At 51.5% G+C, this 23,271-nt stretch overlaps 1 protein-coding gene across 1 annotated transcript; it reads left to right on the top strand.

Annotated features, from left to right (window-relative positions):
• The first annotated feature begins 421 nt into the window (after positions 1 to 421).
• Positions 422 to 2,004, top strand: Magef1 (MAGE family member F1). Its single transcript, XM_023560311.2, is given in 7 exon segments — positions 422 to 866; positions 868 to 1,045; positions 1,047 to 1,173; positions 1,176 to 1,243; positions 1,246 to 1,339; positions 1,342 to 1,487; positions 1,489 to 2,004. Coding segments are annotated over 7 exon segments (801 nt in total). The 5' UTR covers positions 422 to 783; the 3' UTR covers positions 1,594 to 2,004.
• The last annotated feature ends 21,267 nt before the right edge of the window (positions 2,005 to 23,271 follow it).

Genomic DNA, 23,271 nt, shown 5'->3' with positions numbered 1-23,271 from the left:
CATTGAACCTGCTGTTTTTAATCCTCATCCTAATTATCCATTGACCAATACTTCTGGATGCCTCTGCGTCCCCCACTGGTTCTAGTTCCTATCTCCACTCTAATCCTCCAAGCCGGATTACCAGTTTTTAGAAGGCTCCACTCCAATCCATCCTCCACACTGACACCAGAGACTAAAGACACAGACCTGGCCCAGTCCTTCTTTGCTCCCTCTATAGTCTTTCCTTACTGTGTCCAGAAGAAATCTCAATTTGCCTAGCATCCTGAGTAAAGCCCTTCACTCATTGGCCCAGCAAAGCTTTATCTCCTTGTCTTGGTCTTCATGCACTCTGCGCTTGAGCCACTCAAATTCAGTGCTCACCAAAAAAAAAAAAAAGCACTCCATTGCTACTTCATCTCTTGCATACTGAAACGCCTTGAATAACAAAACCCTGGTTACATCCCCTTTGCCTTCAACTTTCCCAACTTAGAAGGCAGTGCACACGCACAACTGGGAGAGGAAGGGCTTCGCGCAGACCTGGGGCCGCCATCTTGGTTGAGGCGGCCGGAAGTGGCCGAAGCGCGGGCGCGAACTGAGGCTGCGCAGCGGCTGCTGGTGTAGGGCGTCCGCGGCGTCACCGCAGCCGTTCCCAAGCAGTGGTGCGCCGTCCGGCAGCTACAAAATCTCCTCTGCCGCTAACACCCACTCTTTCTCCCGCTGTCCCGCTCTTCCGTCGGGGTGTGCGCAGCGGTTCGCGAGCCCCTCGGCCCTCGTCCGCGCTGTTCTGCCCGCCCGCCCAAGACCATGTTGCAGAACCCCGAACGCGGGGGTCTCCCGGACCCTCGGGCAGAGAGGGAGCATGATGGCGGCCGTGACGGTGAGACCCAGCCTTGGCAGCCCCCTCCTGCGGGAGTCCCCCATGAGGGACCTTGGCGCGGTGAGGAAGAAGAGAGATGCGGAGCCCGCCTGCGTCCGGAAAGGAGCCAAGGTCCCGACGCGGTGCCGGGCACGCCGCTGCCTGGACCGGACGGTGGCCGAGCTGGTGCAGTTTCTGTTGCTGAATGATAAGAGCGAAGAGTCCCTTCACACGCTCGGAGATGGTGAAATGCGTCACCGGGGATCGTCGCAAGGGCCGCAGAGCGTCTGCGTGTGCCTTTGATGTCCAGCTGAAACAGTTCCACCGCAAGCACCACACATCCTCATCAAGAGACTCAAACCTCTAGAGGAGGAGGAGGATCTTAGGAGGAGATGTCCCCAGACTGGGACCTTTTAGTCATGATCTTGGGTCTTATCTACAGGAAAGGTAATAGTGCCAGGGAGGCCCAGGGCTGGGAAATGCTGCGTCGTTTGGGGGTACTTGCATAAAGTATCACTTCTTTGGGTACCCAAGAAGGGAGATTTTTGTGCCACAGCGAAACATCCGTTACAGGCAGGTGCCTCACACCAGTCCACCAGGATGTCAGTTCGCTAGGGGTCTGTAAAGCAATCCGGAAATCAGCACGATGAAGAGTCCTAAGGTGTGGGGCCAGGCTTCATAAGGAGGAACCCCGACACTGGCCGTTGCACTATCCTGAGGCAGTAGTAAAACATGAGGCCAAAAAGGCCAGGGCCTGAGCCGGTGCTAGCGCCTGCATTTGGCCATCATTTCTAAAGAAATTGTAATTTTTTAGGTTTTGTATCTTGTATTACATTTAATATGCTGTTAAGATGTATGTAAATGAAGTTGGTCTTTTTGTAGTTTTGCTGGATTTAAAAAACGAATTGAAAAACTTTCCTCTGTGATTTTGAAAAGATTATGCAGCGAGAGAATGCTGTTATTTAAATCGTTTGAAAGATGTTAGCATTATGATGATGCAGTGCTGGGGGAAAAACAGCTGATTCAGTGTCTAGCCTCCAACTTTTTTGTCTATTATGTATTTTTTAGAAAAAGACGTGCATGTTTATTTGCTTAGATGATCTAATATCTGGAAAAACAGTAAATTAGAGACATACCTTGTACACTTAATAAATTAAACACATGTTGAACATCTTGGGTTTGTTTTGTCTTGATGCACAGTTTTGGGCATTTGGGGATAGAATACATCCTATTTTTTATAGAATTGGGGACCATATGCATAAACCAAAAGTTACAATACCATGAGGTGGTTGGTCAGGAGTGCTTGAGGTTACCTTGGTAACCTTGCTGGTGGGGTGAGGAAATAGGAGGTGGGAAGGGGAAGAGGTGATGATGGTGGTTAAAATGATTTAAAATAGGTGCTCCTCAGTACCTCGAGAAAAAGACTTGCTATGTGGCAGACTTGGGAAATGCCCTGCATTTGCCAGTAGCCCTGTTCTAGGACAGTTTGTGACAGTTCACAATGATGGTGACTATGGGAAGTTTGGCCTCTGTCTCTCAGCTTAAGTTTCACTGTTCTGCCAAAGCCCCAAGAGAGCAGTTCATGTGACAGTTCTAAAATACTATGTAGTATGATGGAGAGTACACGTGCTGTGTCCTGGTATCAAGAAGCTGAGCTTCGAGATCTCTTCCCCTGACATCAGGAAGCACAGTGCTCCTCCATGTGCCTAGCTGCTGCTTTCCATTGGCCCCTCCTCTTTGGTGTAAGACAGCCCTCACATTCTCAATACCAAGAAGAAGCATCTGCTGGCTGCTCTGGACTCTGCAGTGCCCACCGCCTCCACTCTGGGGGAGCAATCCTATAGAAAGAGTGTGTATAACAGGGGAGCTACTAGAATGGAGCCCACACCAAACATGGAGGGGGTGGATTGTGAAACCGTCTCCCTGCGGCTGTCATAAAAGGAGACTTGCTTTGTTCTCCTTGCTGTTGGTTTTCTGTTTTGAGTTGTCTCAAATATCATTTATGTGTTTAAGATTGGCGTGGAATACAGATCACTTTGGGACAGGGTCTGGGGATCCAACAAATCAAACCAAAGTTGTCAGTTTATAGGGTATAAAATGGTCTAGGGAAGATTGAAAATATGAATTTTGAATAGTTTATAATTCATTAAATAAAATAAAAATACTGAATGCTCATTGTTTTGCCAACAACTTTGCTAGGTACCAAGGTTATTAAAATGGAAAGACTGAAGCCAAATGCAGTGGGCCACACCCACCAGAAGTTCAGCTCTGTGGAAGACAGGCAGGAGGATTGCAAGTTTGAGCCCAGCCTGAGCAGTGTAATGAGACTCTGTCTCAAAACAAAAAAATAAATTCTAAAAGGGCTGATGGTATATTTGGGGATAAAGGCCCTAGGTTTGATACCCAACATAATCAACAAACAGGAACACTGGCTTTGCCCTCAAAGAACAATAATTTTGCATGTTTGTATGTTCCGAGTGGCTGGGAGGTCAGTAGTGTGTATACCTGAAGGTCAGGATTATTTGATGATTTACCGAATGTCACCTGGATGGTTAAAAAGCATATCAAGCTAGAACCCACGTCTCCTGCCCCCAAAGCCAGTATGTTCCATTCTAGCACACTGTGCCCCTTTCCTTCAATATATTCAATATATTGCGTGTAGTTTTAAGTTTTCACAACTTAAAGAAATAAGCGAGATGTGTGGAACTCCCTCCACCTGCCCCTGCAGTCTTTAAGAGATTGAAGTAGAGTAGGCACGCTCTCCATTTTCATCATGACAGAGATGGCTTTGCTCAACATCAGACATGGTGCCTGTGGCACAGGCAGGACTGACAACCATTTATTAAACATCTGTGGACCAAACGTATTCTTTCCCTACTTTCTACAGTCACATTTGCAAAGCAGCTAACGCTAAATCCCTCCATTTCACGGATACTAATGATAGTCATACTTGACATTTATTAAATTCCTAAGAGAAGCCAGCTTCTCTATGCTTTACGTGTGTTTTAGTGATCTGCATAGCAGTCTTACAGGATAGTATCTGTTCCATTTTCGCTAAGCAAATGAACTCAGAAGAACTCAGAAGTTCTGAGCCTCACTGAGTGTCAGACCCAGGAGTGAGGCCAGAGTCTGGCTGAGTCAAGAGCCTACACTTGTCACTGTGTTACATTTCTTCCTTGGGACTCCTTCCAGAGTTGGGTCATCTGTCACCTGACTCGTCCTTATTAGACACTACTGTCTCTCTGGAGCTGCAAGGGCTGTGGAGCCAAGATACTTACGGCAAGACGATGGCCTGCAGGAGGGTGAAAAGCGAGCTAAAACAAAGTTGGGGAATCATCTGCGAACACTGATTCCCACTCTGCTACTTTCTTCTTGGTGTTCTCAGAGCTGACTGTGTAATTTTGCTTCAGTTTAGCATAGCCTTTAGAGACCATGTTGGCTCGGTGTTTAGTCTGCTCTCTTCTGTAAGCCTCAGATTAGGCTTTCATGCCATGGGACAATCAGATAATGCCTGGGGACCTGCACTGTGAATCCCAGCATTGTTTCCAGATGGCACAGAGGCTGGCAGAACTGCTACCCTTTGCCATAGGATGACAGACTTCCCATGTCACCGATGCTACCGCCGACTTCTTGGAAGTGCAGAGAATGTGGCCTCAGGGCCCATGGGCGGTGCAGATATTGGCCATGTAAGGGTGAGAGACAGATTCCCATAGTGCTTGCGACCATTACAGGAGGGAGGAGGAAGCCCCAGCTTCCCCATCTCCTTCCCCTTTGGAAAACACAGAACTGGATGTTCCTGGGCAAAACACTTGTGTACCTCTGGGACAGGAAGGATTGAGAGAGTGTTGGCAGATGGATTACCCCAGGTCATAATTACAGTACAGCCAAGCAGAGCTAGTGAAACAATTCCCTTGTAAGATCTAAACATGTCTTAGACAATGGGAAAGGTCTCAGTTTGGTCACAGACTCTGCAGGGAACTTGACACTCGCTGGAACAGAGATTTCTAATCCATTGGAATTCAGGACAGGGTTGTTTGGGAAGAGACCCAGGTCAGTTACAGCCCCAGTATCCAGAAGGTACACAGTGATCCAGAGGCGGCAGCTCACCTGCAGTCTCTGCAGATCAGGCTCACTCAGGCTCCACCTGGGATGATTATGCTCCATGCCTTCATCATGGGGCAGCTGACACTCGTGCAAACGATCCCTCAAACTGTGCAGCCCTGCAGAGATGGTAATAATTAACCTCCCAGCAGAAGCAGTGTACTGAGCAAAGAGGTTCGGTATTCTGCAAAGTGTCCTCATGAAGGCCTTTTAAAAGTCAGGACTGTGACCTTGAATGAGGAACATTGGACAGAAGATCAAAGATTTAAGAAGTTTGGTGGATGATTGCAAAAGAGGTCAGCTTCCCAGCCTACCAGCCGATGTCAGGCTCTGCCCAGTTCCCAGGCTGAGTCGTGACCAATGACAGTGGCAGCCAGAGTTCATTAAGCCTTTGTGCCAGGCATGGTGCTTTGAATGACAACCTTATGGTCTCATACATCTGCATACAACCCTGTGTGGCAGGCTTAGCATTGCCAACATCAGGATTCTGTTATGGTTTACACCTAGAAGTCCCCTGACAGCCTCATGCATTCATAGGTGGACCTTGGGGGAAGTGATGGGATTATGGGACTCATAGCTGACTTGCTATTGGGTCTGGGTGGAAGAGGTGGGTCACTGGGGGCGTGGCCTGGGAGGATAAGTCACCCTTGCCCACTCCTGTCTTCCTGCTCTCTTTTCCCAGGATGCCATGAGGTGAGCACATTTTCCTTCTCAGAGCCCTTCTGCCCTGCTGTCCTGCCTCAGAGCCCGTCAACTATGGACTGAAACAGCCAAAGCAGCTTTCTCCTCTTTTAAGTTATGCTGTTGTGTATTTTGTCCCAGGGACCAGGAGAGTGACTAGGACAGAGAGGACAAGAAGCCACAGGAAAGAATTCCAGCCTTGTAATGGCCAAGTTAAATGACTTTGCCAGGTGCACGACATGACAAGTGGAGGCAGAGCCAGAACTTAACCCTAAATCTTGCAGGTTCTTGCCGGGGTCCCACTCCCTGGTCCTCCGAGGATTCCTAGGGAGGAACCAACTCCTATTAGTAATTGGGGCTGGGAGGGAAGGGAAGAAACCTCTGGCACTGCTCTCTTACTTTGGACCATGGTGTCATATCCTGTCCTTGTCTGGGCCACATTGAGTAAAGAGGAATTATCTTGTGGTGCATATAAAATATATAATATAATTTATCTAAAACATCTTTTATTGTTTTTTTGAGTATAGTAGTTTGCAAAGTAACACAAGCTTAATAATTAAATAAGAACACTCATGTGGCTGCTTAATAAGCATGACCACTGTCTTTACAGGTACATAGGCATGGAGGGAGGTTGGAACATCCCTGGTCACCGCTGTGTCTCCAGAGCAGGCTACGAATGTGCCTCAGGGCATATCCGATGCACAGGAGTTGCCACTTGGCTGGTTTGCGTGGAAGGCACGGGAGGCAGTTAGTGTTGCCCTGTGACTACCCCTACGCAGCATTCCCCTGTCACCTGTAGCCCTATCTAGTCTGTGCTCAGGCACCGTGTGACCGTGAAAAACATCCTAAAGATGGTATGATGATGTCCAAGGAGTCCCAGCTGGTGAGGCTGCATCACGAGCTGCCCTGGGTCACCTGTGGCCATGGCCTGGGAGTGGATGCACCAGTTCTAGAGCACCCTGACTGGAGGGCGGAGGCAGTAAGAGAGGCCAGGGACAAGCTGGCTTCTCTGGTTGTAGGACTCTGCGTGCAGAAGAGCTCATTTTTGAGGGCCAATGTCTCTGAGCCGACTCCCAGGCCTGCTGCAGTAGCTCTATGTCCATGTGTGAGGGGCAGCTTAGGCGGCCTGAGAAAGGAGGCACTAAGGACAGAGGAGCCCTCCGGAAAGGGAAGGGCTCTGGCCCCAGAGCAGGGATCTACACTCCAGTCTCGCTCTGCCTGTGACAGTGAGGGGACGCGAGCTCAGTTACCCAACCTCGCCAAGCTCTGGCATTCTGTCAGCTATTGCCACACGTGGTGGCCCATGCCTGCAATCCCGGGACTCTGAGAGGCTGAGGCAGGGGGATTGCAGGTTCAAGTCCAGCCTGGGCAACTTAAAAACTTAATGAGATCCTGTCTCAAAACTTAAAAAAAGGTAAGGGGCTGGAGATATAGTTCATGTGTCCAATCTCCAGTATAGGGAAAAATTTTAATATAAAAAGGTACATAATAAGTGTAATACATAGCTTTCCAGGTGACTGATGATGTATGTGGTAGGGAGAAAGAAACATAGGAAATGGGAATACTGCTGGGAGGGTGTATGATCTTAAAGGACTCAGGGAAACCTCACTGACAGCTGACATTTAAGTCACCCCTGCAGGTGATCCCAGTGGGGTGGGGAAAAGATGCAGGCAAAGAAACTTGCAGGCCTGGAGGCCCAGAGCAGAAATGCAGCCTGCACATTCTGGGAAGCAGCTCCAGGAGGACGATTGAGTGTTGGGTCAGTGGCAGGAGGGGGTTCCTTCTGCCCAGAGCTGGTGGGGCTGGCACTGGAACCCGGGACAAGAAAGAAACCGCAGCGTGTTGCCTCCTGTCAGCTCAGGCTTCAGTGCTGCAACAATTTCCACTGAGCCTTGCAGGAGAAGGAAGATGAAATATTCCTTCTCCATAGCTTTGGTTTTGCTAATTACAAATGTTCTCCTAGGAACCCTGGAAGGTTTCACTGAAATATAAAGAACATGAATTCTCTACGATACTGGCACCCAGAGGCAACCATGGTTAACAGTAGTGTGGTTCTCTATCTCCAGGGTGTCTTTTCTTCACTTCTCTGGGTGTAAATGACTTGTTGATGCAGTAACTGAGGTCCAGTGACACCGACTGCCATCCCATGTGACATGCAGCATTGCTGAGAGCTGCTCATAGAACGTGTCACATGAGGTCACATCTGTGCACTGCAGCCATGACAAGGCTTATGGATGCCCACAGAAGAACCCTCTTCCTGGGCTGCTTCCATGGGTCCCCGGGTCTCACAGCTACTGCCTCCTGCAATGCCCCTGGCGTTCCACGTGAGGTGCACAGAGTCTTTCTCCACTGCCCTATCCCAAGATGTGTTACCTGGACCCCGAAGAAGTGACAGTGCTGCAGCCCCTCCCTGCTCTTCAGGACGCCTGATCCTGGTTTCTGGCTTCCAGAGACTCCCCCACTCCAACTCCCTCCGCCTCAGTTCCTCCGCAGAGCCTCAGGGAAGAGAGAAAGAAGGCCTCAGTGGTCCCCCCTCCCAAGGCCCTGCTAACTGCATTGCTGAACCAGAACAGTTAACATCTGTGTTCAGGCTGACAGTGACTATCTACTGTTGCGTTTGTGTTGATTTTCCCAAAACAAGTCTGCCCCAGGGGTGGACTACATTTTCTACTTCGGAGCGAACTGCTAGCAACTTTTCCCAGCTTCTCCTCATCCTATTTTCTAAAACCACAGGGTGCAACTCAGCAAGGGATGCTATCAAGTGTTAAAAATGGCTAGAATTTAGCTAAAAGGCTGGGGTGGGGGGAAGGATTGGAGGCACTGGAAACAACTGCAGTAGAAATTCAGGGTCCTGGGAAAAAGAAGGGGACCCCTCAGGCTTGAGCCAGGAGGCTGTGGGAAAGAAAAGCGCACTGTTGGGGGAGCTGCCATCTGGGGCTGTGGCAAGGGGAGAGCATGTGGCAGTGCCTGGGGAAATGGGACTGGCTGGTATTGGGCCAGGAGACCAAGTGGGAGATGCTGGCAATACCCTGGTGAGAGGGGATGCCAGCCTGACCAACCCTGGCGACTCCCAGAACGAGGGTGGGGAAGGGTCGGCTGGAGGAATAACCTGCAAGATTTAATAACTGATTAACTGTGGGAAACAAAGCCGAGGGAGTGGAGGAATGACTCAGCACTCCCTCTCCGGGACTGGAAGGCTGCTGCAGTCATTAATCAGCAGAGCTGGATGCTCAGGCAGAGCTGGTTTGGGGCAAGGAGGTGGATATGGTTCCGGGCGCACTGGGTTTCAGTTGCTCAATGGGACATGCAGCGGTAACTTAGGAACGAAGGACACTGAGGCTGGGTCATCTTCTCCAGGACATAGTCCAAACCGTGGGCTTCTGCTTGGAAGAAAGGCTAGAGAGCAGACACTGGACCCATCTCCCCTCTTGGTGTAGGATGATGAAAGGGTCCTAGGGGTCCCAGGTGAGTCACTCTGCATTGTGGTCCTCTCCCCAGACTGCCTGTTGGAGGCCACTGCTGGGCCACCTTCTAGATCCATGTCTACAGATAACCTTACAAGGTAGTGGGACGGCCAGGGCTTTTAGAACCAGGCACAGTGAGTCTAAAGTTGTTGTAGGTGGGTGCCAGTGAGGGGGTGGCACTAAAAACAGCGTCACACCACAGCGGGAAAGAGGCACCACAGACCCAAGCCAAGGCTTAGGCGGGCCACCTTGTAGGATCTCACACTTAGCAGCCTTTTCTGTCTCCCTTCCTTATTAGCAAAGCTCCTTGCTTTAATGGAACTTTCTAGCAATCCCCTCACCTGTGGTTAGATCTGAGATGTCTTCCCTGTACGAGATATAGCTTGAGGGCGAGAAGTTGTCATTCAGGGAGAAGCCACATGCTCAGACTTCTCCGGAACACTAAGCACCTCACCCACACACACACACGTTTGCTGTGTGTGTGCAGAAATGCTGTATCTCCTCTAGCTCCATGAGAAATGTAAAGGAAAATGATCGTTTGTCCACAACCACATACCAGGTACCTTGCTGGGACAACAGTTGGGAAAGTGATTGTTTTCCTATTTTACAGAAAACTGAGGCCCCTACAATATTTGCCCGGAATCATAAGGCTGGAACATGGCAGAGGGTTCCTAACCCAGGTCTGCCAGTGTCTCATTATTTTAGTTGATACATTGTGTCAGCTTCTAGTTTAGAAGTTTAACTAAGAGACTCAACAGGAAGCCAGGATCCTTACTTTGTAAATGTCCTCACCCTGTGCAAGAGGAAGGCACAGAGATTTTGTGAGTCCTATACCTGCCCTAGCAGGGGCAGGTGGGTAGTTGGGGTGGGGTAAGGGGGTGGCCTGTTACAATATAAGGGAGGAAAAGAGACTTATTTGTCCCTTTTGCTCTGGCTGCTTTTGCTAGCTGCTGCCTTGAAGCGCTGCCCCTGTGCCACACCATCCTGCCTTGGAGCCAGCTGATTATGGACTAAAACCTCCACAAACAGTGAGCTAAATAAACCTTTCCTTCCTTCATTTTGGGTGTCAGGTGTTTTGTCCCAGCAATGAGAGAAAAGTAACCAAGACATTCATGTTTTCTTCTTTACTATTCATGTCATGTCATGGACTCTAATACACACATGCCACCCCATCTGGATGCAAAATCCTCATAAATCTAAGAATCTGGAGTGCAGGGAGCTTCATTTTCTTCACAGATGTATCTAATTTAAGGGCCCTTAGAAGAGGGTCTGGCATATAGTAGTGGCTTGGTCAATATCTTGTTTGTTTTTGTGACAATGACGATTGAAAGCAGGGTCCTCACACTGAGCCACATCTGCAGCCCTTTGTTATTTTTTATGTTGAGACAAGATCTCCTTAAATTGCTAAGTTGCCAAGCTGGATTCAAACTTGTGATTCTCTTGCCTCAGCCTCCCAGAGTATTTAGGATTCCAGGCGTGCACCACCATAGCCAGCACTCAGTGAACACCTTGTTATTGTCGTTAAGTGAATTGAATGGATACACACACACACACAACACTCACTTGTACACATGGACATCCACAGACATGCTCACCCTTTGCATTCACTTGCACGCAGATCAAACCCACTTCTTGGAAGGAGGGCCTCAGAGAGGAGCATGTGGCTGTCACGACTGCTCCAACTGGCCTGCTCCCGGATGGCTGGCCTCCCTGGTCTCCTCCCGGGGCAGGTAAGCTGCTCTCTGTCCAACCCTAACACAGCAGCCCGACTCCTTTTCTCCTTCACTCAGTCAAAATAATTTTTCCAAAAGATCTTTAGAGAAGGCAAAGAAAGGCAGAGCAAGAGACTCCAAGCTTTCGCATGGCTGAGCACAGAGCTGATTCTTATCCTAAGTCATCCCCTTGAGTCTGGCCGCCTTTCGCCGGGGGCTTGGGTGGGGCGTGGGGACTTCCAGACTTAGCCGGGGCTGGGACAGCTGCTCCAGCCCAAGGCCCTCACTTTCTCCATCTCCTACTCAGCTGCTACTCTTGAGGCGAAGCCCCTGCTGCCTGGCAGGCCTAGAGGGCACTGCAGGGTCATACCCTCCTGGCCATCTGCTGTGCCCTGGGCCCGTCAACCAGCCTGATCCAACCCAGATCATTTGCTTGGACTGTGCCAGTCCCCTGTCTGAAATCTCAACAAATCTTCCTCCGTCCTAGAACCCTAAGAATCTGCCCGGGGTGCTTCAGCCACCTCCCAGCCTCCTCCCATTCCACCCCTTCTTCAGGCCTCCTGCCCTATTCACGAAGCACCTCCAAAGGACAAACCAAAGCCCCGAAAATAATCCAGTCCTTCCTGGCGCTTCACTTACACCCCCCACACACACACACACCACCCATCCCAAGATTCTTCATCCAGAATCCTCAGGTGACTCCAGATCGGACTCCAAGCCAGCGTGTCAATATCACCAGGGCCTCTGGCTTAGAACATGGATTTCTGAGCCCACCCAAAAACGTGCTGAGTCAGAGTCTCCATGGGTGAGGCCCAGAAGCCAGCACTTTCCACAAACTGGGAAGCAATTCTTCCAGCCTGAAGCCTCAGAAGCACTCCCCTCACATCCACTAAATTCCAAACACGCCCCGATGTGCACATAATAGTAACAACAGCTAAAACATTTATTGAGCATTTACTATGCACCAGGAAGTGTTTTCACGTCTTAACTCACTGAACTCTTATGGTGACCCTGTGAGGGAGACCAGTTAGCAGCCCCACTTCATAGCAACTTTCCCATGTTCACAGCCAGCTGGCGGGAAAGTCAGGAAAGGAACAGAAGCTCTGAGACGCTGGGGCCTGCGCCCGCCCGCCACACTTGTCTAGCGCCAGCAAGCATCCTCGCACGCTGGCTCCAGCGCACACAGCACCCCCACCTCTCAGATCTCACCGAAGAGGAGACTGAAGGCCAGAGTGTTGGAGGGGCCCCCGGCTTCCCCTCGTACCCCAAGTCTGGCCTATACTTAGCGGAGCCTAAAGCCAGCAGCCACAGCCAACAGGCCCAGGGAGTTGGCAAGTAGCTGCCTCAGGACTTTGGCAGCCACTGGGGCCCTGCAGCCTGGCCCTGCCCATCGCAGCAAGTGTGCTCGCTGCAGCCCTCACTGCCAGAGCCCTGGGCCTGCCCGCTGGCCCCCACTGCCCAGCTGTGTCCTGGCTCTCGAGACCTGAACCCCTTAAAGGGAGCCTCCTGGAATACTACAGCCAGAGAGCAGATGTGCTTACAGCTTGCTCCAAAAACTAGTCTTCTTCTTCGGAATCCTGCCACGGGCAGGGGAGCTGGGGCGGGATGGAAAAACAACCCAAATACCATAACGCAGAAAAGTGATCCAAATAAAAAGCAGTCACTGCGTATCTGGAAGGAATAAGAGAGGAGGAGAGGCTCAGGGTTGTACATCGTGGCCACGAGGCTGCCAGCTGTGGCGCCCGAGGCGTGTGCTGGGCAGCAGACAGCAGCCGGCCGCAGAGCCGCTCTGGCCAGCGCTGGGCTGCGCAGAGAGCCAGAGCCCACACTGCCGTCTCTGTCTCTCTGTCTCTCTCGGCTAGCAGCGGCCTCCAACCTGGACTCAAGTACTGTACCCTGCAGCCCCTAGAAGGTGACAGAAAAAAAGTGGGTGTCAAAGGGGGCCTGATCACCCCACAAGCCATCTGGGGAGTTCTTGTCCTGCTCACTGCTGGGGACCCTGGAACGAGCCAGAATGATGCCCAAAGTCATCAGCATTCTGAGCACAGGGAGAGATGTGGTTTCTCAGAATAAGGCTGGGACACTCTGACCACGGAGAGAAAGAGGTGCCAACGGTGTATTCCTGGGCTGTAGAATGCAAAGCTAGAGCAGGTTACTGCTTTGTACAGAGCCTGAATCTCCTCCGAGTAAAACAGGCACAATTTAAGCTTCCTTCATGCACTTCAGGGTCAACCCGGATGGAAAATGAACATGCAAAGCTTGTCTGTAAGCAGCGCTGCTCTCAGCTGTCAGAGTCCTGAGCAGCTGTGTCCTGCGTGCAGAACCAAGCACCTTCACACACTGGGGTATAGCTCTCTGCCAGCCTGGTACACATGTTATCATTCCCATTTTACAGATGAGGAAAGAAAGGCTCCAGAAAGTTAAGGAACTCTGTGAACTGGGGGGGATGGGAGCCTGAGAATGGAGCCTGGGCCTCTCTGGCAGTGAGAGCCACATCACTAGAGGGCAGAGTACTGAAATCACATAGGCAGTGGGGCGCGGGGGACACGACAGGGAAGGGAAGGGCCACCACTGCTGAGCCAGTGAAGGGGTGATGTCCAGAACTCCTGACAGACCACACTGGGTGGCAACACTGGCAGCAGATAACAGGGACTCTGGGCCTGGGCCTGGGCCAGCGTGGGAGGCTTGGTGAAGCAAGGGATCCCCAGACTCAGAGAAAGCAGAGCCCCCCTCATCCCACGATAGCCTGAGATCAGCCTGCCAGCCGGGCAGCCAGCACAAGGGCAGCACCAGACGCTGTAAGCCACCACGGAGAGATGCCAGGCAGGCCTGGGGAACACAGCAGGGAGCCAGGAGGTGCATCAGCAGCTGTCACTTGGGGGAGGGGCTGGGCTGTGAATGAGCAGCTAGAGATTTAAAATGAAGGCCCACCAAAAGCCGCCACCATCACTCGACTGCTCTGTGAGTCCAAGAGGGCTTTGCGAGGCCCAGACTGGAGCACAGAAAGTCAGTTGAGGAATGGGTTTGTACCATCTCCTAGCTGGGTGACCTTGGAGTACACACTCAACCTCTCTGTGCTTGAGAGAGACAAACTTACAGAGAAGCGAAACCAAGGGCAGATTCAGCCGAGCCCTCTCTAATGGGGTGTGACTCCCTCCCCAGTGCCCGGTGGGCCCCGATGTGTCCCTCGCATGTCTTTCTGACAGTGTGGCCGCATTATTCCTATGACTAGCATGTATGTCTGCAGCCGCAAAGGACTGTGGGCTTCTTAAAGGGTCCCTGCCATGGGAGACGGTAAGTGAGAGAAATGCAGAGCACAGTCTGTGGGGGATTCTCAGAGCAGCCGGTGGCGGTTGATCTAGCTGGGCCTTAAAGGAGTGGTGTATTGGGATCATACTTTTTCTTCAAAAAAATCAAAGGTCTTCTTGGCTCCTAATGCCAGTAACTGACTCCAAATGTTAGAACTCGCTCGACAACTTCTATTTGTTCGTTCTACAAACATTTGTGGAACAATACTCGGTGCCAGGTTGGAAAGCAGAAGCTAAAGAGACGTGGCCTCTGTCCTCAAAGGTCTAACTATGATAAGGGTAATCTATGACCATCTGGAGGATTCTCTAGGATTTCATAAAAGAGACACCACATCCATCTGGAAGAGAACAAAGGAAAAGAAGTTTGCCACGTGCGGCTGCGCAGTTCGTGCACTGCACAAGCCAGGCTGCCCCTGCAGTTGTGAAATACAGGGCCCCAATCCTTCTAGGTCAGCAGCATGTGAAGCTTGGTGGCTGCCTTACTGCGGTCCCCAACCCCAGTCCGTCTAACTGGCCTCAGGAGCTCTTCTCTGGCTGCTTTCCTCTCTGAGAATTCCTTTGTCCAGCCTTCCAGAGGTTTCTTTGGGAAAACTCCCCAGGAGTCCTTGCTGTCCCCGTTCTGCTGCCAGCTCTATAAAGCAAGCCGGCTCCTCTCGGAGATTTACATTTTTTTGGGAAGTGTGATTCATGAGGAAAAAACTCTTTCCACAGCTTTCTAACCTTTGATGTGACCCCCCAAAACCTGTAGCTAATACAGAGTGATCTCAATCTCACAAAGCTCATAAACACAAGAGTCGCACTGCATTGGGCCGTGAAAAGGGCCCCCGGCTGGCCAGCTCCTGCCACCAGCTGGAGGAATGTTCTCTTTCCCACCCTTCGCCAAGGGCCCCGCCCCCACCCACACTCCATTGCCAGCTCCTGCGGGGCAGCGGCCCAGGGCCCCTGCCAAGGCCTCCCGTGGCCCACGGTCCCTAGCTGGTCCCGGAATCTCTGCCTCTCCAGCCCTGGCAAGAAAGGCCTCTGTTGTTGAGCAAGAGGGCGAAAAGCCAGCGAAGCAGACGTCTCAAAGACAGCCTCACTGATGGGAAGAACAGCTGGGAGCAGAAGACACTTATAAATTACAGGTGACCCATGGACGAGGTCACGGCCAGCGTGGACAGAGGCAGCAACAGGCGTGGCTCAGGCGAGGTTTCTGGAGCTTCCCTGCAAAACAATACAAGCCTTTTTTTCTTTTTTCAAAGAAAACAAGTGTTTTGTTTTGTTTTGGTTTTTGGTAGGGGGATCTATATTCCAGTGACCGATTTAGTGGGACGCTATACCTGTTCTCTATGCAGTACGCCTTTCTCAAACAGGACACTGAGCAAGCAGAGATGTAGCTCAAGGACAGAGCCCTTACCTAGCATGCATGAGGACCTAGGTCCTGGAAAAAGCGAGCAAGGGCGGTAACTAAGACAATAATGTGGGTTGAGGGGCCTCCCACAGTGCCTGGCCTACAGCCAGCAACCCATAAACCCTCACCGTTAGGGTGCTACTATCTCACTTAAGCAGTGGCAGAGAGAGGAGCTGAGAAGAGCAGGGTGCCAGGCAGGCAGTCCCCAGGAACAGGGTGGGGGTCACCTGCCCATGCCCAGGGCCCCTGGGATCCCTCCAGCCAGGGTTTCCTGGCAGGCAGTTGGTCGGCTGGTCGTGTAGAACCACATTTGTGCTCCTGCAGCATGCACTGAAAATAGCCCTGCTGTACAACTGGCCTGGAAGGCAGAGGCCCAGGCGGTGGCCAAAGCAAACCGAGAGTGGCTTCAGGACCCCCAGTCTAGGACCTTCCTGCCTCCCTCCCTTGGCCTTACTTCTCAAAGCAAGTGGGAAGCCTGAGGCTCTGGAAACGAGTTGCTGTCACTGAGTTTGGGCCTCCCAGGCCACTACACTCTCCAAAGCAGGAAAATGTCAGCAACCACCCTGACCTTCGCAAAGCTGCCCCATCCCGATGCCTCTTTCCAAACAGGCAGGCAACACAGACACTTGGACCACTAGGACAAGACGGCAGAGGGAGTACCCTTCCTGCCCCTTTGGGGTGGTGCCTGCTCCCAGGGGGTGTTCCACAGACTCCTCTCTCTTCCATGGCAAGATGTGCACCAGAAGGGAGATGCCGCCTGCAGGAACTTTGTTCTCACCCCCAGCTCTGAGGCTGGCTTGTAGGAAGAAGTAGGCTGTGTCCTGCCAGGAGTCACCTAATGGGACCCACGTGTGTGGAGCTGGGGAAACTCTGTGCTCTTGAAACTGCACCTTTAGGGGCTGGGGATTTAGCTCAGCGGCATAAGCGCCTGCATTGCAAGCAAGCAGTCGTGAGTTCGATCCCTGGTACCAATAAAAATGAAAATGACAAAAAAAGAAACTGCACCTTTGGCATGGAGGCCCCTGGTTTCAGCTTGGTGACCCCACACCCCATACCTGGTAAAATGACCCACCCCAGCCCCCAGTTTTCCCTCCTCCATATTCAAATGCTCACTTTCTCCCTGGGCTGTGTGCAGGGTCTTAGCACCAAGGGACAAGCGCTGGGGACTGGGACAGAGCTCAGGTCGGGTGGAACCAGGGCCTCACGCATGCTAGGTCAGTGCTTGGCCTCTGAGCTAGAACCCCACTCTCTCACATTTAGGTCGGGATTTGTAGTTGGGAGACTGCTTTGTCACTTAGCTCTCATCAGCTGTTACCCTTCTGAGCCTCCGTGGTGGCCTCGTGTGTGAAGTGGAAATGGTAATGAAGTCTCCCACAAGGCCATGGTTCAGAGGAGTAAATGAGGTAGGAGAAAGGCTTTCCACGCTGAAGAGTGCCACTTAATAATGTTATGGTCACTGTGCTGTGGGATCCACAGAAGCAGCCGCTGTCCTTGGATAGGCCCCCAAAGCCTGTATGCGTCGTATCAGGCAGACAGCACCAAACCTTCCAGCCTGGAGTCCGTCTCTGGGGCCTGGAAACCTGCGGCAGGGACCCTGCAGCAGGGAACAGACAGTGTGGGAGGACCAGGTTGAGCCAGCACCTCACTGTCACTGCCCAGTGACCTTCAGCCAGGACACTGATTGTGACCTCTAAGAGAGAGAGTTTCTCCCAGCAGGAAGGATGCGCTTCCTGAGGGAGCCCCACTTTGCCCTCTCACACACACAGCCAGAGACACAAAGACACTGAGAAATAAGGATGCCAGCCCGGAGTCACATGGTTTTTCCAAAGCCAGTCCGCAAGCAGAGGTATGACACTCAAAGAAGCCATCTCTAAGACAGGTGTGGTGCTGCATGCCTGTGCCCCAGCATTCTACAAGGCTGAGGAAGGAGGGTGACAAGTTCCAGCCTAACCTGGGCAACTTAGGGATTAGTGAGGCCCTGTCACCAAATTAAAAAGGGCTTGGAATGAAGCTGAGTGCGCGGGCCCTGGGTTAAATCCTAGAACTGAAAACAGGAGGATGAACAGGAAGAGGAGAAGGGTGAGAAGAAGGAGAAGGAGAAAGAAGAAAGGAAGAGGAGGAGGAAAAGGATGAGGAAGAAGAGGAGGAAGAGGAGGAGCAGCACCCCTCCATTCTGAGAGTCGAGCCCAAAGCCCTGCAGGAACCTGGCTCAGAAGGGCCCAGGCTCACAGAAGCCCCACAGCAGCTGTTCACTGAGTCCGCGCTGGATGCTTCACATCCACTTTTTATTGCATCATCTTTTCAGCTAAGACCTACTGTGTGCGATTTTCCCAAGGCTGCTCAGTAAGTCGTGAAAGTGGGCAAGATATGAATCAGGCTCTGAATCAGGAGTGAAGCTCCTAACTGCTCTACCCGCTGCCCACTTTGCTTGGGGACTGGCTCAAAATGTAAGTGTGAGCTGTTGGCTTCTGGGCGGGGTCCCCAGCCGCCCCAGGGAGAGGAGAGAGGAAAGGGAAAGCTGTCAGCTCCTGGCAGCTGCAGATCCGGCCCCCCGCCAGCTCAGTACACCCCAGGCAAAGACCACAGGCCTGCCCTGCCCTTGTGCCCAACTGAAGTGGGAGAAGTGACAATGTTGGCTTGCTCCAGAGCTTGGCTCTGGACCCGGGGGAGGACCTCAGAAGGGGCAACGGCGCCTGCTGCGGTGGCTCTCCCACTTCCCCTCGGCTGCAGGCAGAGCGACAGGAGGCTATTTATGGAACCCGTAGGACCCCACTCCTGAGAGCAATTTGGGGTGAGAAGGATACAGCCCTGCAGAATTCCAGCGCCAGATGGGCTGTGGGAAAGATGCCCGAGTCATCATCCTGGGCAAGGACCCGCAGGCTCTCTGGTGCCCTGCTGGGCTGCCACCTTTATTCTTGTCACTTCTAGAAGGGGACAGTAGGTGAGATGGCCTGGGCTGACACAGAGGATGAAGGAGTATAGATCAAGTCCTGTGGTTTCTGTGGGGATTGGTCACCCCAAAGGAATTCTCCCTTCCTTTCATAATGAAAGTCGTTTAGAAACATCACAGGAAATTTGGCAAATAGAATTTCTGGAGTTGTATCATACAACCACTGGTAACCTTTCCAAGAAAGTGGGTACACTGTGAAAGCCCTGCCTGGCAAGTGTGAGGTCGTGAGTTTGATTCCCAGTTACCAAAAACAAAAAAAGTGGATGAGGAGTCCCCACCATTTTTCCCGCCACCACGACTCTTTCCATGTCACTATGTACCCTGCCTGGACTCCTGCCCCCTGCAGGGGAATCAGTCTGTGATGGGTGGCAAAGGCCTTTCCCCTCTCATCTGAGCACATTTGTACTTGAAGTCTTTCAAAAGTAGAACAGAAATCACATTGACTCAAACCTTTCACAAACTATCAATTTTGAAAAGAAAATTACATGGATTCAAGGCTGATCCAGGAAATCCAGGAAGTCCTTGGTTTTGGCAGATTGAGGAAAAGGCCCGTGGATGAGGGAGGCACCACTGGGCTGGCGTTGGGACACCTGCTCTAGGGTCAGGAGCCAGCCCTGCCCCCCAAAACCAGGCCCCTTGCCTCCCCTGCAGGACCTGTGATCTCAACAGAGCTCCAGGGCAAGAACTGTGGGACGAGACTGATAGTATGAATGCCGAGTTAGAAATGGAGGAGCCCCTGCACCTGCCTGCTGTCCTTGCTGGAGCTTTTGTGCACCTGCTCCTGGGGAAGGTGCCTGCCTGCCCTGAGCCACCACTGGGAGCGCACCACAGAGCCCCACCCACTCCTCCCTACTGCCGTTCACCAGCCAGCTTGGGAGCCTCACCCGCGCATGCTCAGGTGCATTTGATATTTATCACGGGCTGCCGAACGCATCATTTGAAACCTGCTGCTTACAGGAAGACACGGTCCCTGCCCCTGGAAGTTTACATTCTGCTTATTGAAGAATTTAAAGCAGAGCCTTGTAGCCTGGCCATCAGCGGCTCTCACTCCGGCCAGACCTACCTGGGAGTGAGCAAATGTTTCCCTGCCTCCCCTCCACTTACTTCACAAGCAATTGACTTCTTCTCACCTTTCTAACCTCAGCTTCTTCGCCCGCAGGATGGGGTTCATCTAATGTACATCACAGAGTTGTGGTAAGGACCAGAGACCAAAAATATAAAATGGCAGACAGGTGGTCGGCTTTTACAAGTGTTAGCTATCATTAAAAGAACACAAAACACCGTAAAATGCTAAAAGAACACCACACAAAACTTAGAGGTCACAGCATGGAGGGCTGAAGGGCCAACAGCCCTGCAAAGGCCGAGATTCTCTTCCCTGGCTAGGTAGTTGAATCACTTGGAGAGCTTTCAATTATGCAGGTTCCCAGGCCCTGATCAACTCAATCAGACAAGGGCCAAAGCTCGGGTAGATTTTTAAAAACTGTTTAGCCTCTGCTGGGTACACCCAGGTGGGAGAAATAGAATGTTCTTTGTCATGGAATCTGGGAAGGAAAGTAAATGGCCTGTTTTGAGTTAACTGATTTCTGCTAGTTGCTTTGACAATGATCATCTAGTTCTCCCAACAATTACCAAACCCACTCGAAACAAAGGAAGCAGATTTTAGCAAAGTCACATAGAAAACAAAGCAGATCTGCGCACTGCCCAGCCCGGAGCTCTGCACTGTACAGTGGTCCAGGCAGACTTTCCAGGAGAAACAGAAAGCCAGCAACACGTATGATCGCACTTTTTCTAGTAGCAATAAAGCAATAAAGAGGGCTGAAGGCAGAGCTCAGTGAGACAGTGCTTGCCTAGCAAACAAGGTGTGATTGAATGATCCAGCGGACATTTAAATTAAAATATTAGAGTAAAAGACACATTGCCATCAACCATACTCAAAATACTCCCCTTTCTGCAAACGTGCTTATCCCATCTCCCATCATGCTCACCACTCTGAAGCAGCTCTGGAGTACTCTTTCATGAGTGTCTTACTTGCTCTGTGATTGCTGTCTTAATGTCCTGAATCAGTTCAAAATAGTTACCTTTCTGGTCCTTTTTGACCTTGGGGAAGAGTCAGAAGTCTCCAGGTACCAGGCCCAGTAGATCAGGCGGCTGAGGACACACCACAATGCTTTCCTGCCCTGTCTTCCCATTCGATGGCACTTAACACCAGCACTCCCTGTAGTTCTGATCACACTGCAGAGAGACAGTCACAGAAAGGACTTCCAGGAATACTTCAGAAAGTGGCCAGAAACATGGAGTAAGTTCTTTGAGGGGAGATTAATGACAGTGGGTCTTCTACTGTAATAAAAATTTAACTTCAAACATTCACTGTATATTTTGATCACAAAGCCCTGGGTCTGAGGCTGCTCATTCAGCCCCTAGCACTGCAGAAGAAAAATATTTTAAAAAACAGGTGAAATTAATTTTAAAATTATATTTTATTTAACCCAGCTTATCCATATCATTTCCACATGTAATCAATATAAAAATTATTAATAAGGTATTTTATGTTATTTTTCAAATTGAATCTTCGAAATCCCATTTGAGATTGGACATAAATGTTCAACAGTCACAGGCAGCTGCCACATCAGTCTACCTCCTGGGGCAGCAGACCTGGAGTAGGACAGGGCAGCTGACATGGGGAGGAGGTGGGACAGACCCATGGGAGGGGGTGAGTACTGAGGAGCTTCGGGTGAGCAAAGAGGCAATGGCTCCTGAGCGAGAGGGTCTCAAGAATGTCCTGTGAGCGGGCTCCAGAGAAGGCATTTGTGTTGAGGAGCTGGAGGCTGCCCACGAGCTGAGCAACAAGTCAGAGAACAATGAGAGGTCGAAGAGGGAAGGAAGCCAGCAGGTGAAACTGACAGGGCCAGAGCCCTGCCCTGCCTGCTGCTGGAAATTCCCAAGGCAGGAGCTGCCTGGATGCATTTGCTCCCTAGGGAGGTAATCTGGGTGCGACAAGGCTGCTGGGACCTGGGGGCTATTTTACGGGTCCTCTAGCTCTCCACTCACAGAGGCACTCACACCAGACTGCTCCCGCCTGCTCCCCCGCCACTCCTGCAGCCCATAAAGGGTAATGAAGCTGGAGTTAAAATAGTCACATGAAACCCCACTCATTTGAAAGGGCACCTGCTTTAAAGGCCAAATTTCCTGAGCCCAGGTTTATACATTAAAATACAGAATGAACTAATTAATTCAGACCCCACTCACTCTGAATTTGGGAGAAATTCTGCCTCGGGCTGGTCTGAAGCCTTTCCTTTTGCACTATCTATGAAGGAACATTTGCTAAGCAAATAAATACTGCAGGCCAGATTACAGAGACAGGTCTGGCTTACTTAACTGTTTTTAAGAACTTTAAAAAATCACTTTAGCAGCCCCATTCCCAGAAAGTTAATGAGATCATTACAGCTGGTCCTTATCTGTTTATTTCAGCATTTCAGTTTTCCAAGAACACTCATACCTATGGGTTGATGTGATCCTCGAGTGGGGAGTCCATTAGTTTTCAGTCTCCAGCAACTGACTTTAGTGACCAGCACATTGTAGGCACTTAACCTTTGCTAAGTGAATGAAGGTAGACATGGCAAATAACATTAGTCCCATATTACAGATGGGGGGCACAGGAGGCTCTGAGGTGTGGTTTGCAATAAGTTGGTGCCACAAGGACTTTGGGGGCATCCCTAGAGCTGGACCAGTCACACCGCAAGAAACATGGTGAAATCTGGGTCTGAACCAAAGTTTTCAGGTTTACAAGGTCTCCCCTCTGTGAGGCTGTTATTCAGTAATGACACATTAGCTGAGTTGGAAGAACGCTCTTTTCTTAGGAGCAGCAACAAAAGCCCCATTTCCTTCAGGTTGTCTTTCCTCCGGGTGAGCAGGGCAGTGAGACCGTGTGGCCTCGTGTGGCCTCACTGGGATACTGGCCTGGGGGATGTGAGGATGTAAGTCGGGGCCAGACAGTTCAATTGCCTTCCAGGAAAGAAAGAGCTGGCAGGAATGGGGATTGTTCTAGACTGAGTTGGGCCTGAGTCCCCCAGGACTGCTTCCCCGGGATGGTCATTGTCTCCCCTGCTCCGGGGAGTAGGAGCAGAGAGCCTCTTTCCCCTGGTCTCCCTCTCCCCTCATGGGGGAGAAGGGACGTTACAATGAGGTGAGGGAAGACAGTCTATGTCTCTCCCTGGCCTTTGTTCTGGAGGCTCTGCCGGCTTGGAACACTGCACAGGAAAAATTCCCTGACCGTGAGATCTGCAGGCTGCAGGGTCCCCGGGGAGGGCAGGCCTGGGGCTCTTTCGAGCTGCAGCTGGAAACCGGGGTTGGATTTCAACGAGCAAGGCTGGGGGAAGGCAGCCCGCCTCCTCCTAGGCAGTGAGGGAGCCTGCCCTTCTAGCCTGGTGCCGACAGCTTCCTGTCGAGAGCTGGGGGCCCACGTGACCGCTCCCCACTCGTCGGATTAGGGGGTGAAAGGCCCAAGAGGGAGGGAGAGCAGGAGGGGTGCTCAGGGGCTATCTCACCAGGCTGGGGGTCTGGCAGAGGACCTAATCTGTCCTTGCTGGATGACTTCTGCCATCCCCTCGCCCAAAGAGGGGCGTCTTGGCTCTGTGTGGGGCAAGTCCCCTCCCCCCAGCCTGGCCACACACATCCCTCGGTGCCTGGTAGGGAGGGATGCAGTAGCCACAGACCCCCTTGGTGCCGGGAAGATAGGATCCAGTGGCGGTGACAGGGAAAAAATATGACTGGGCTGAGGACTACTGAGGTGGCACTGATCTCCCCAGCCATCCCCTGCTCTTCTCTCTAGGC

The sequence above is a fragment of the Cavia porcellus genome, unplaced genomic scaffold (assembly GCF_034190915.1).
Source record: "Cavia porcellus strain 051 isolate PalLab524CR breed Dunkin Hartley unplaced genomic scaffold, mCavPor4.1 scaffold_14, whole genome shotgun sequence".
Classification (NCBI taxonomy): Eukaryota; Metazoa; Chordata; class Mammalia; order Rodentia; family Caviidae; genus Cavia; species Cavia porcellus.
Note: the sequence above shows the minus strand (reverse complement) of the source record. Positions and strands in the feature narration are given on the sequence as shown.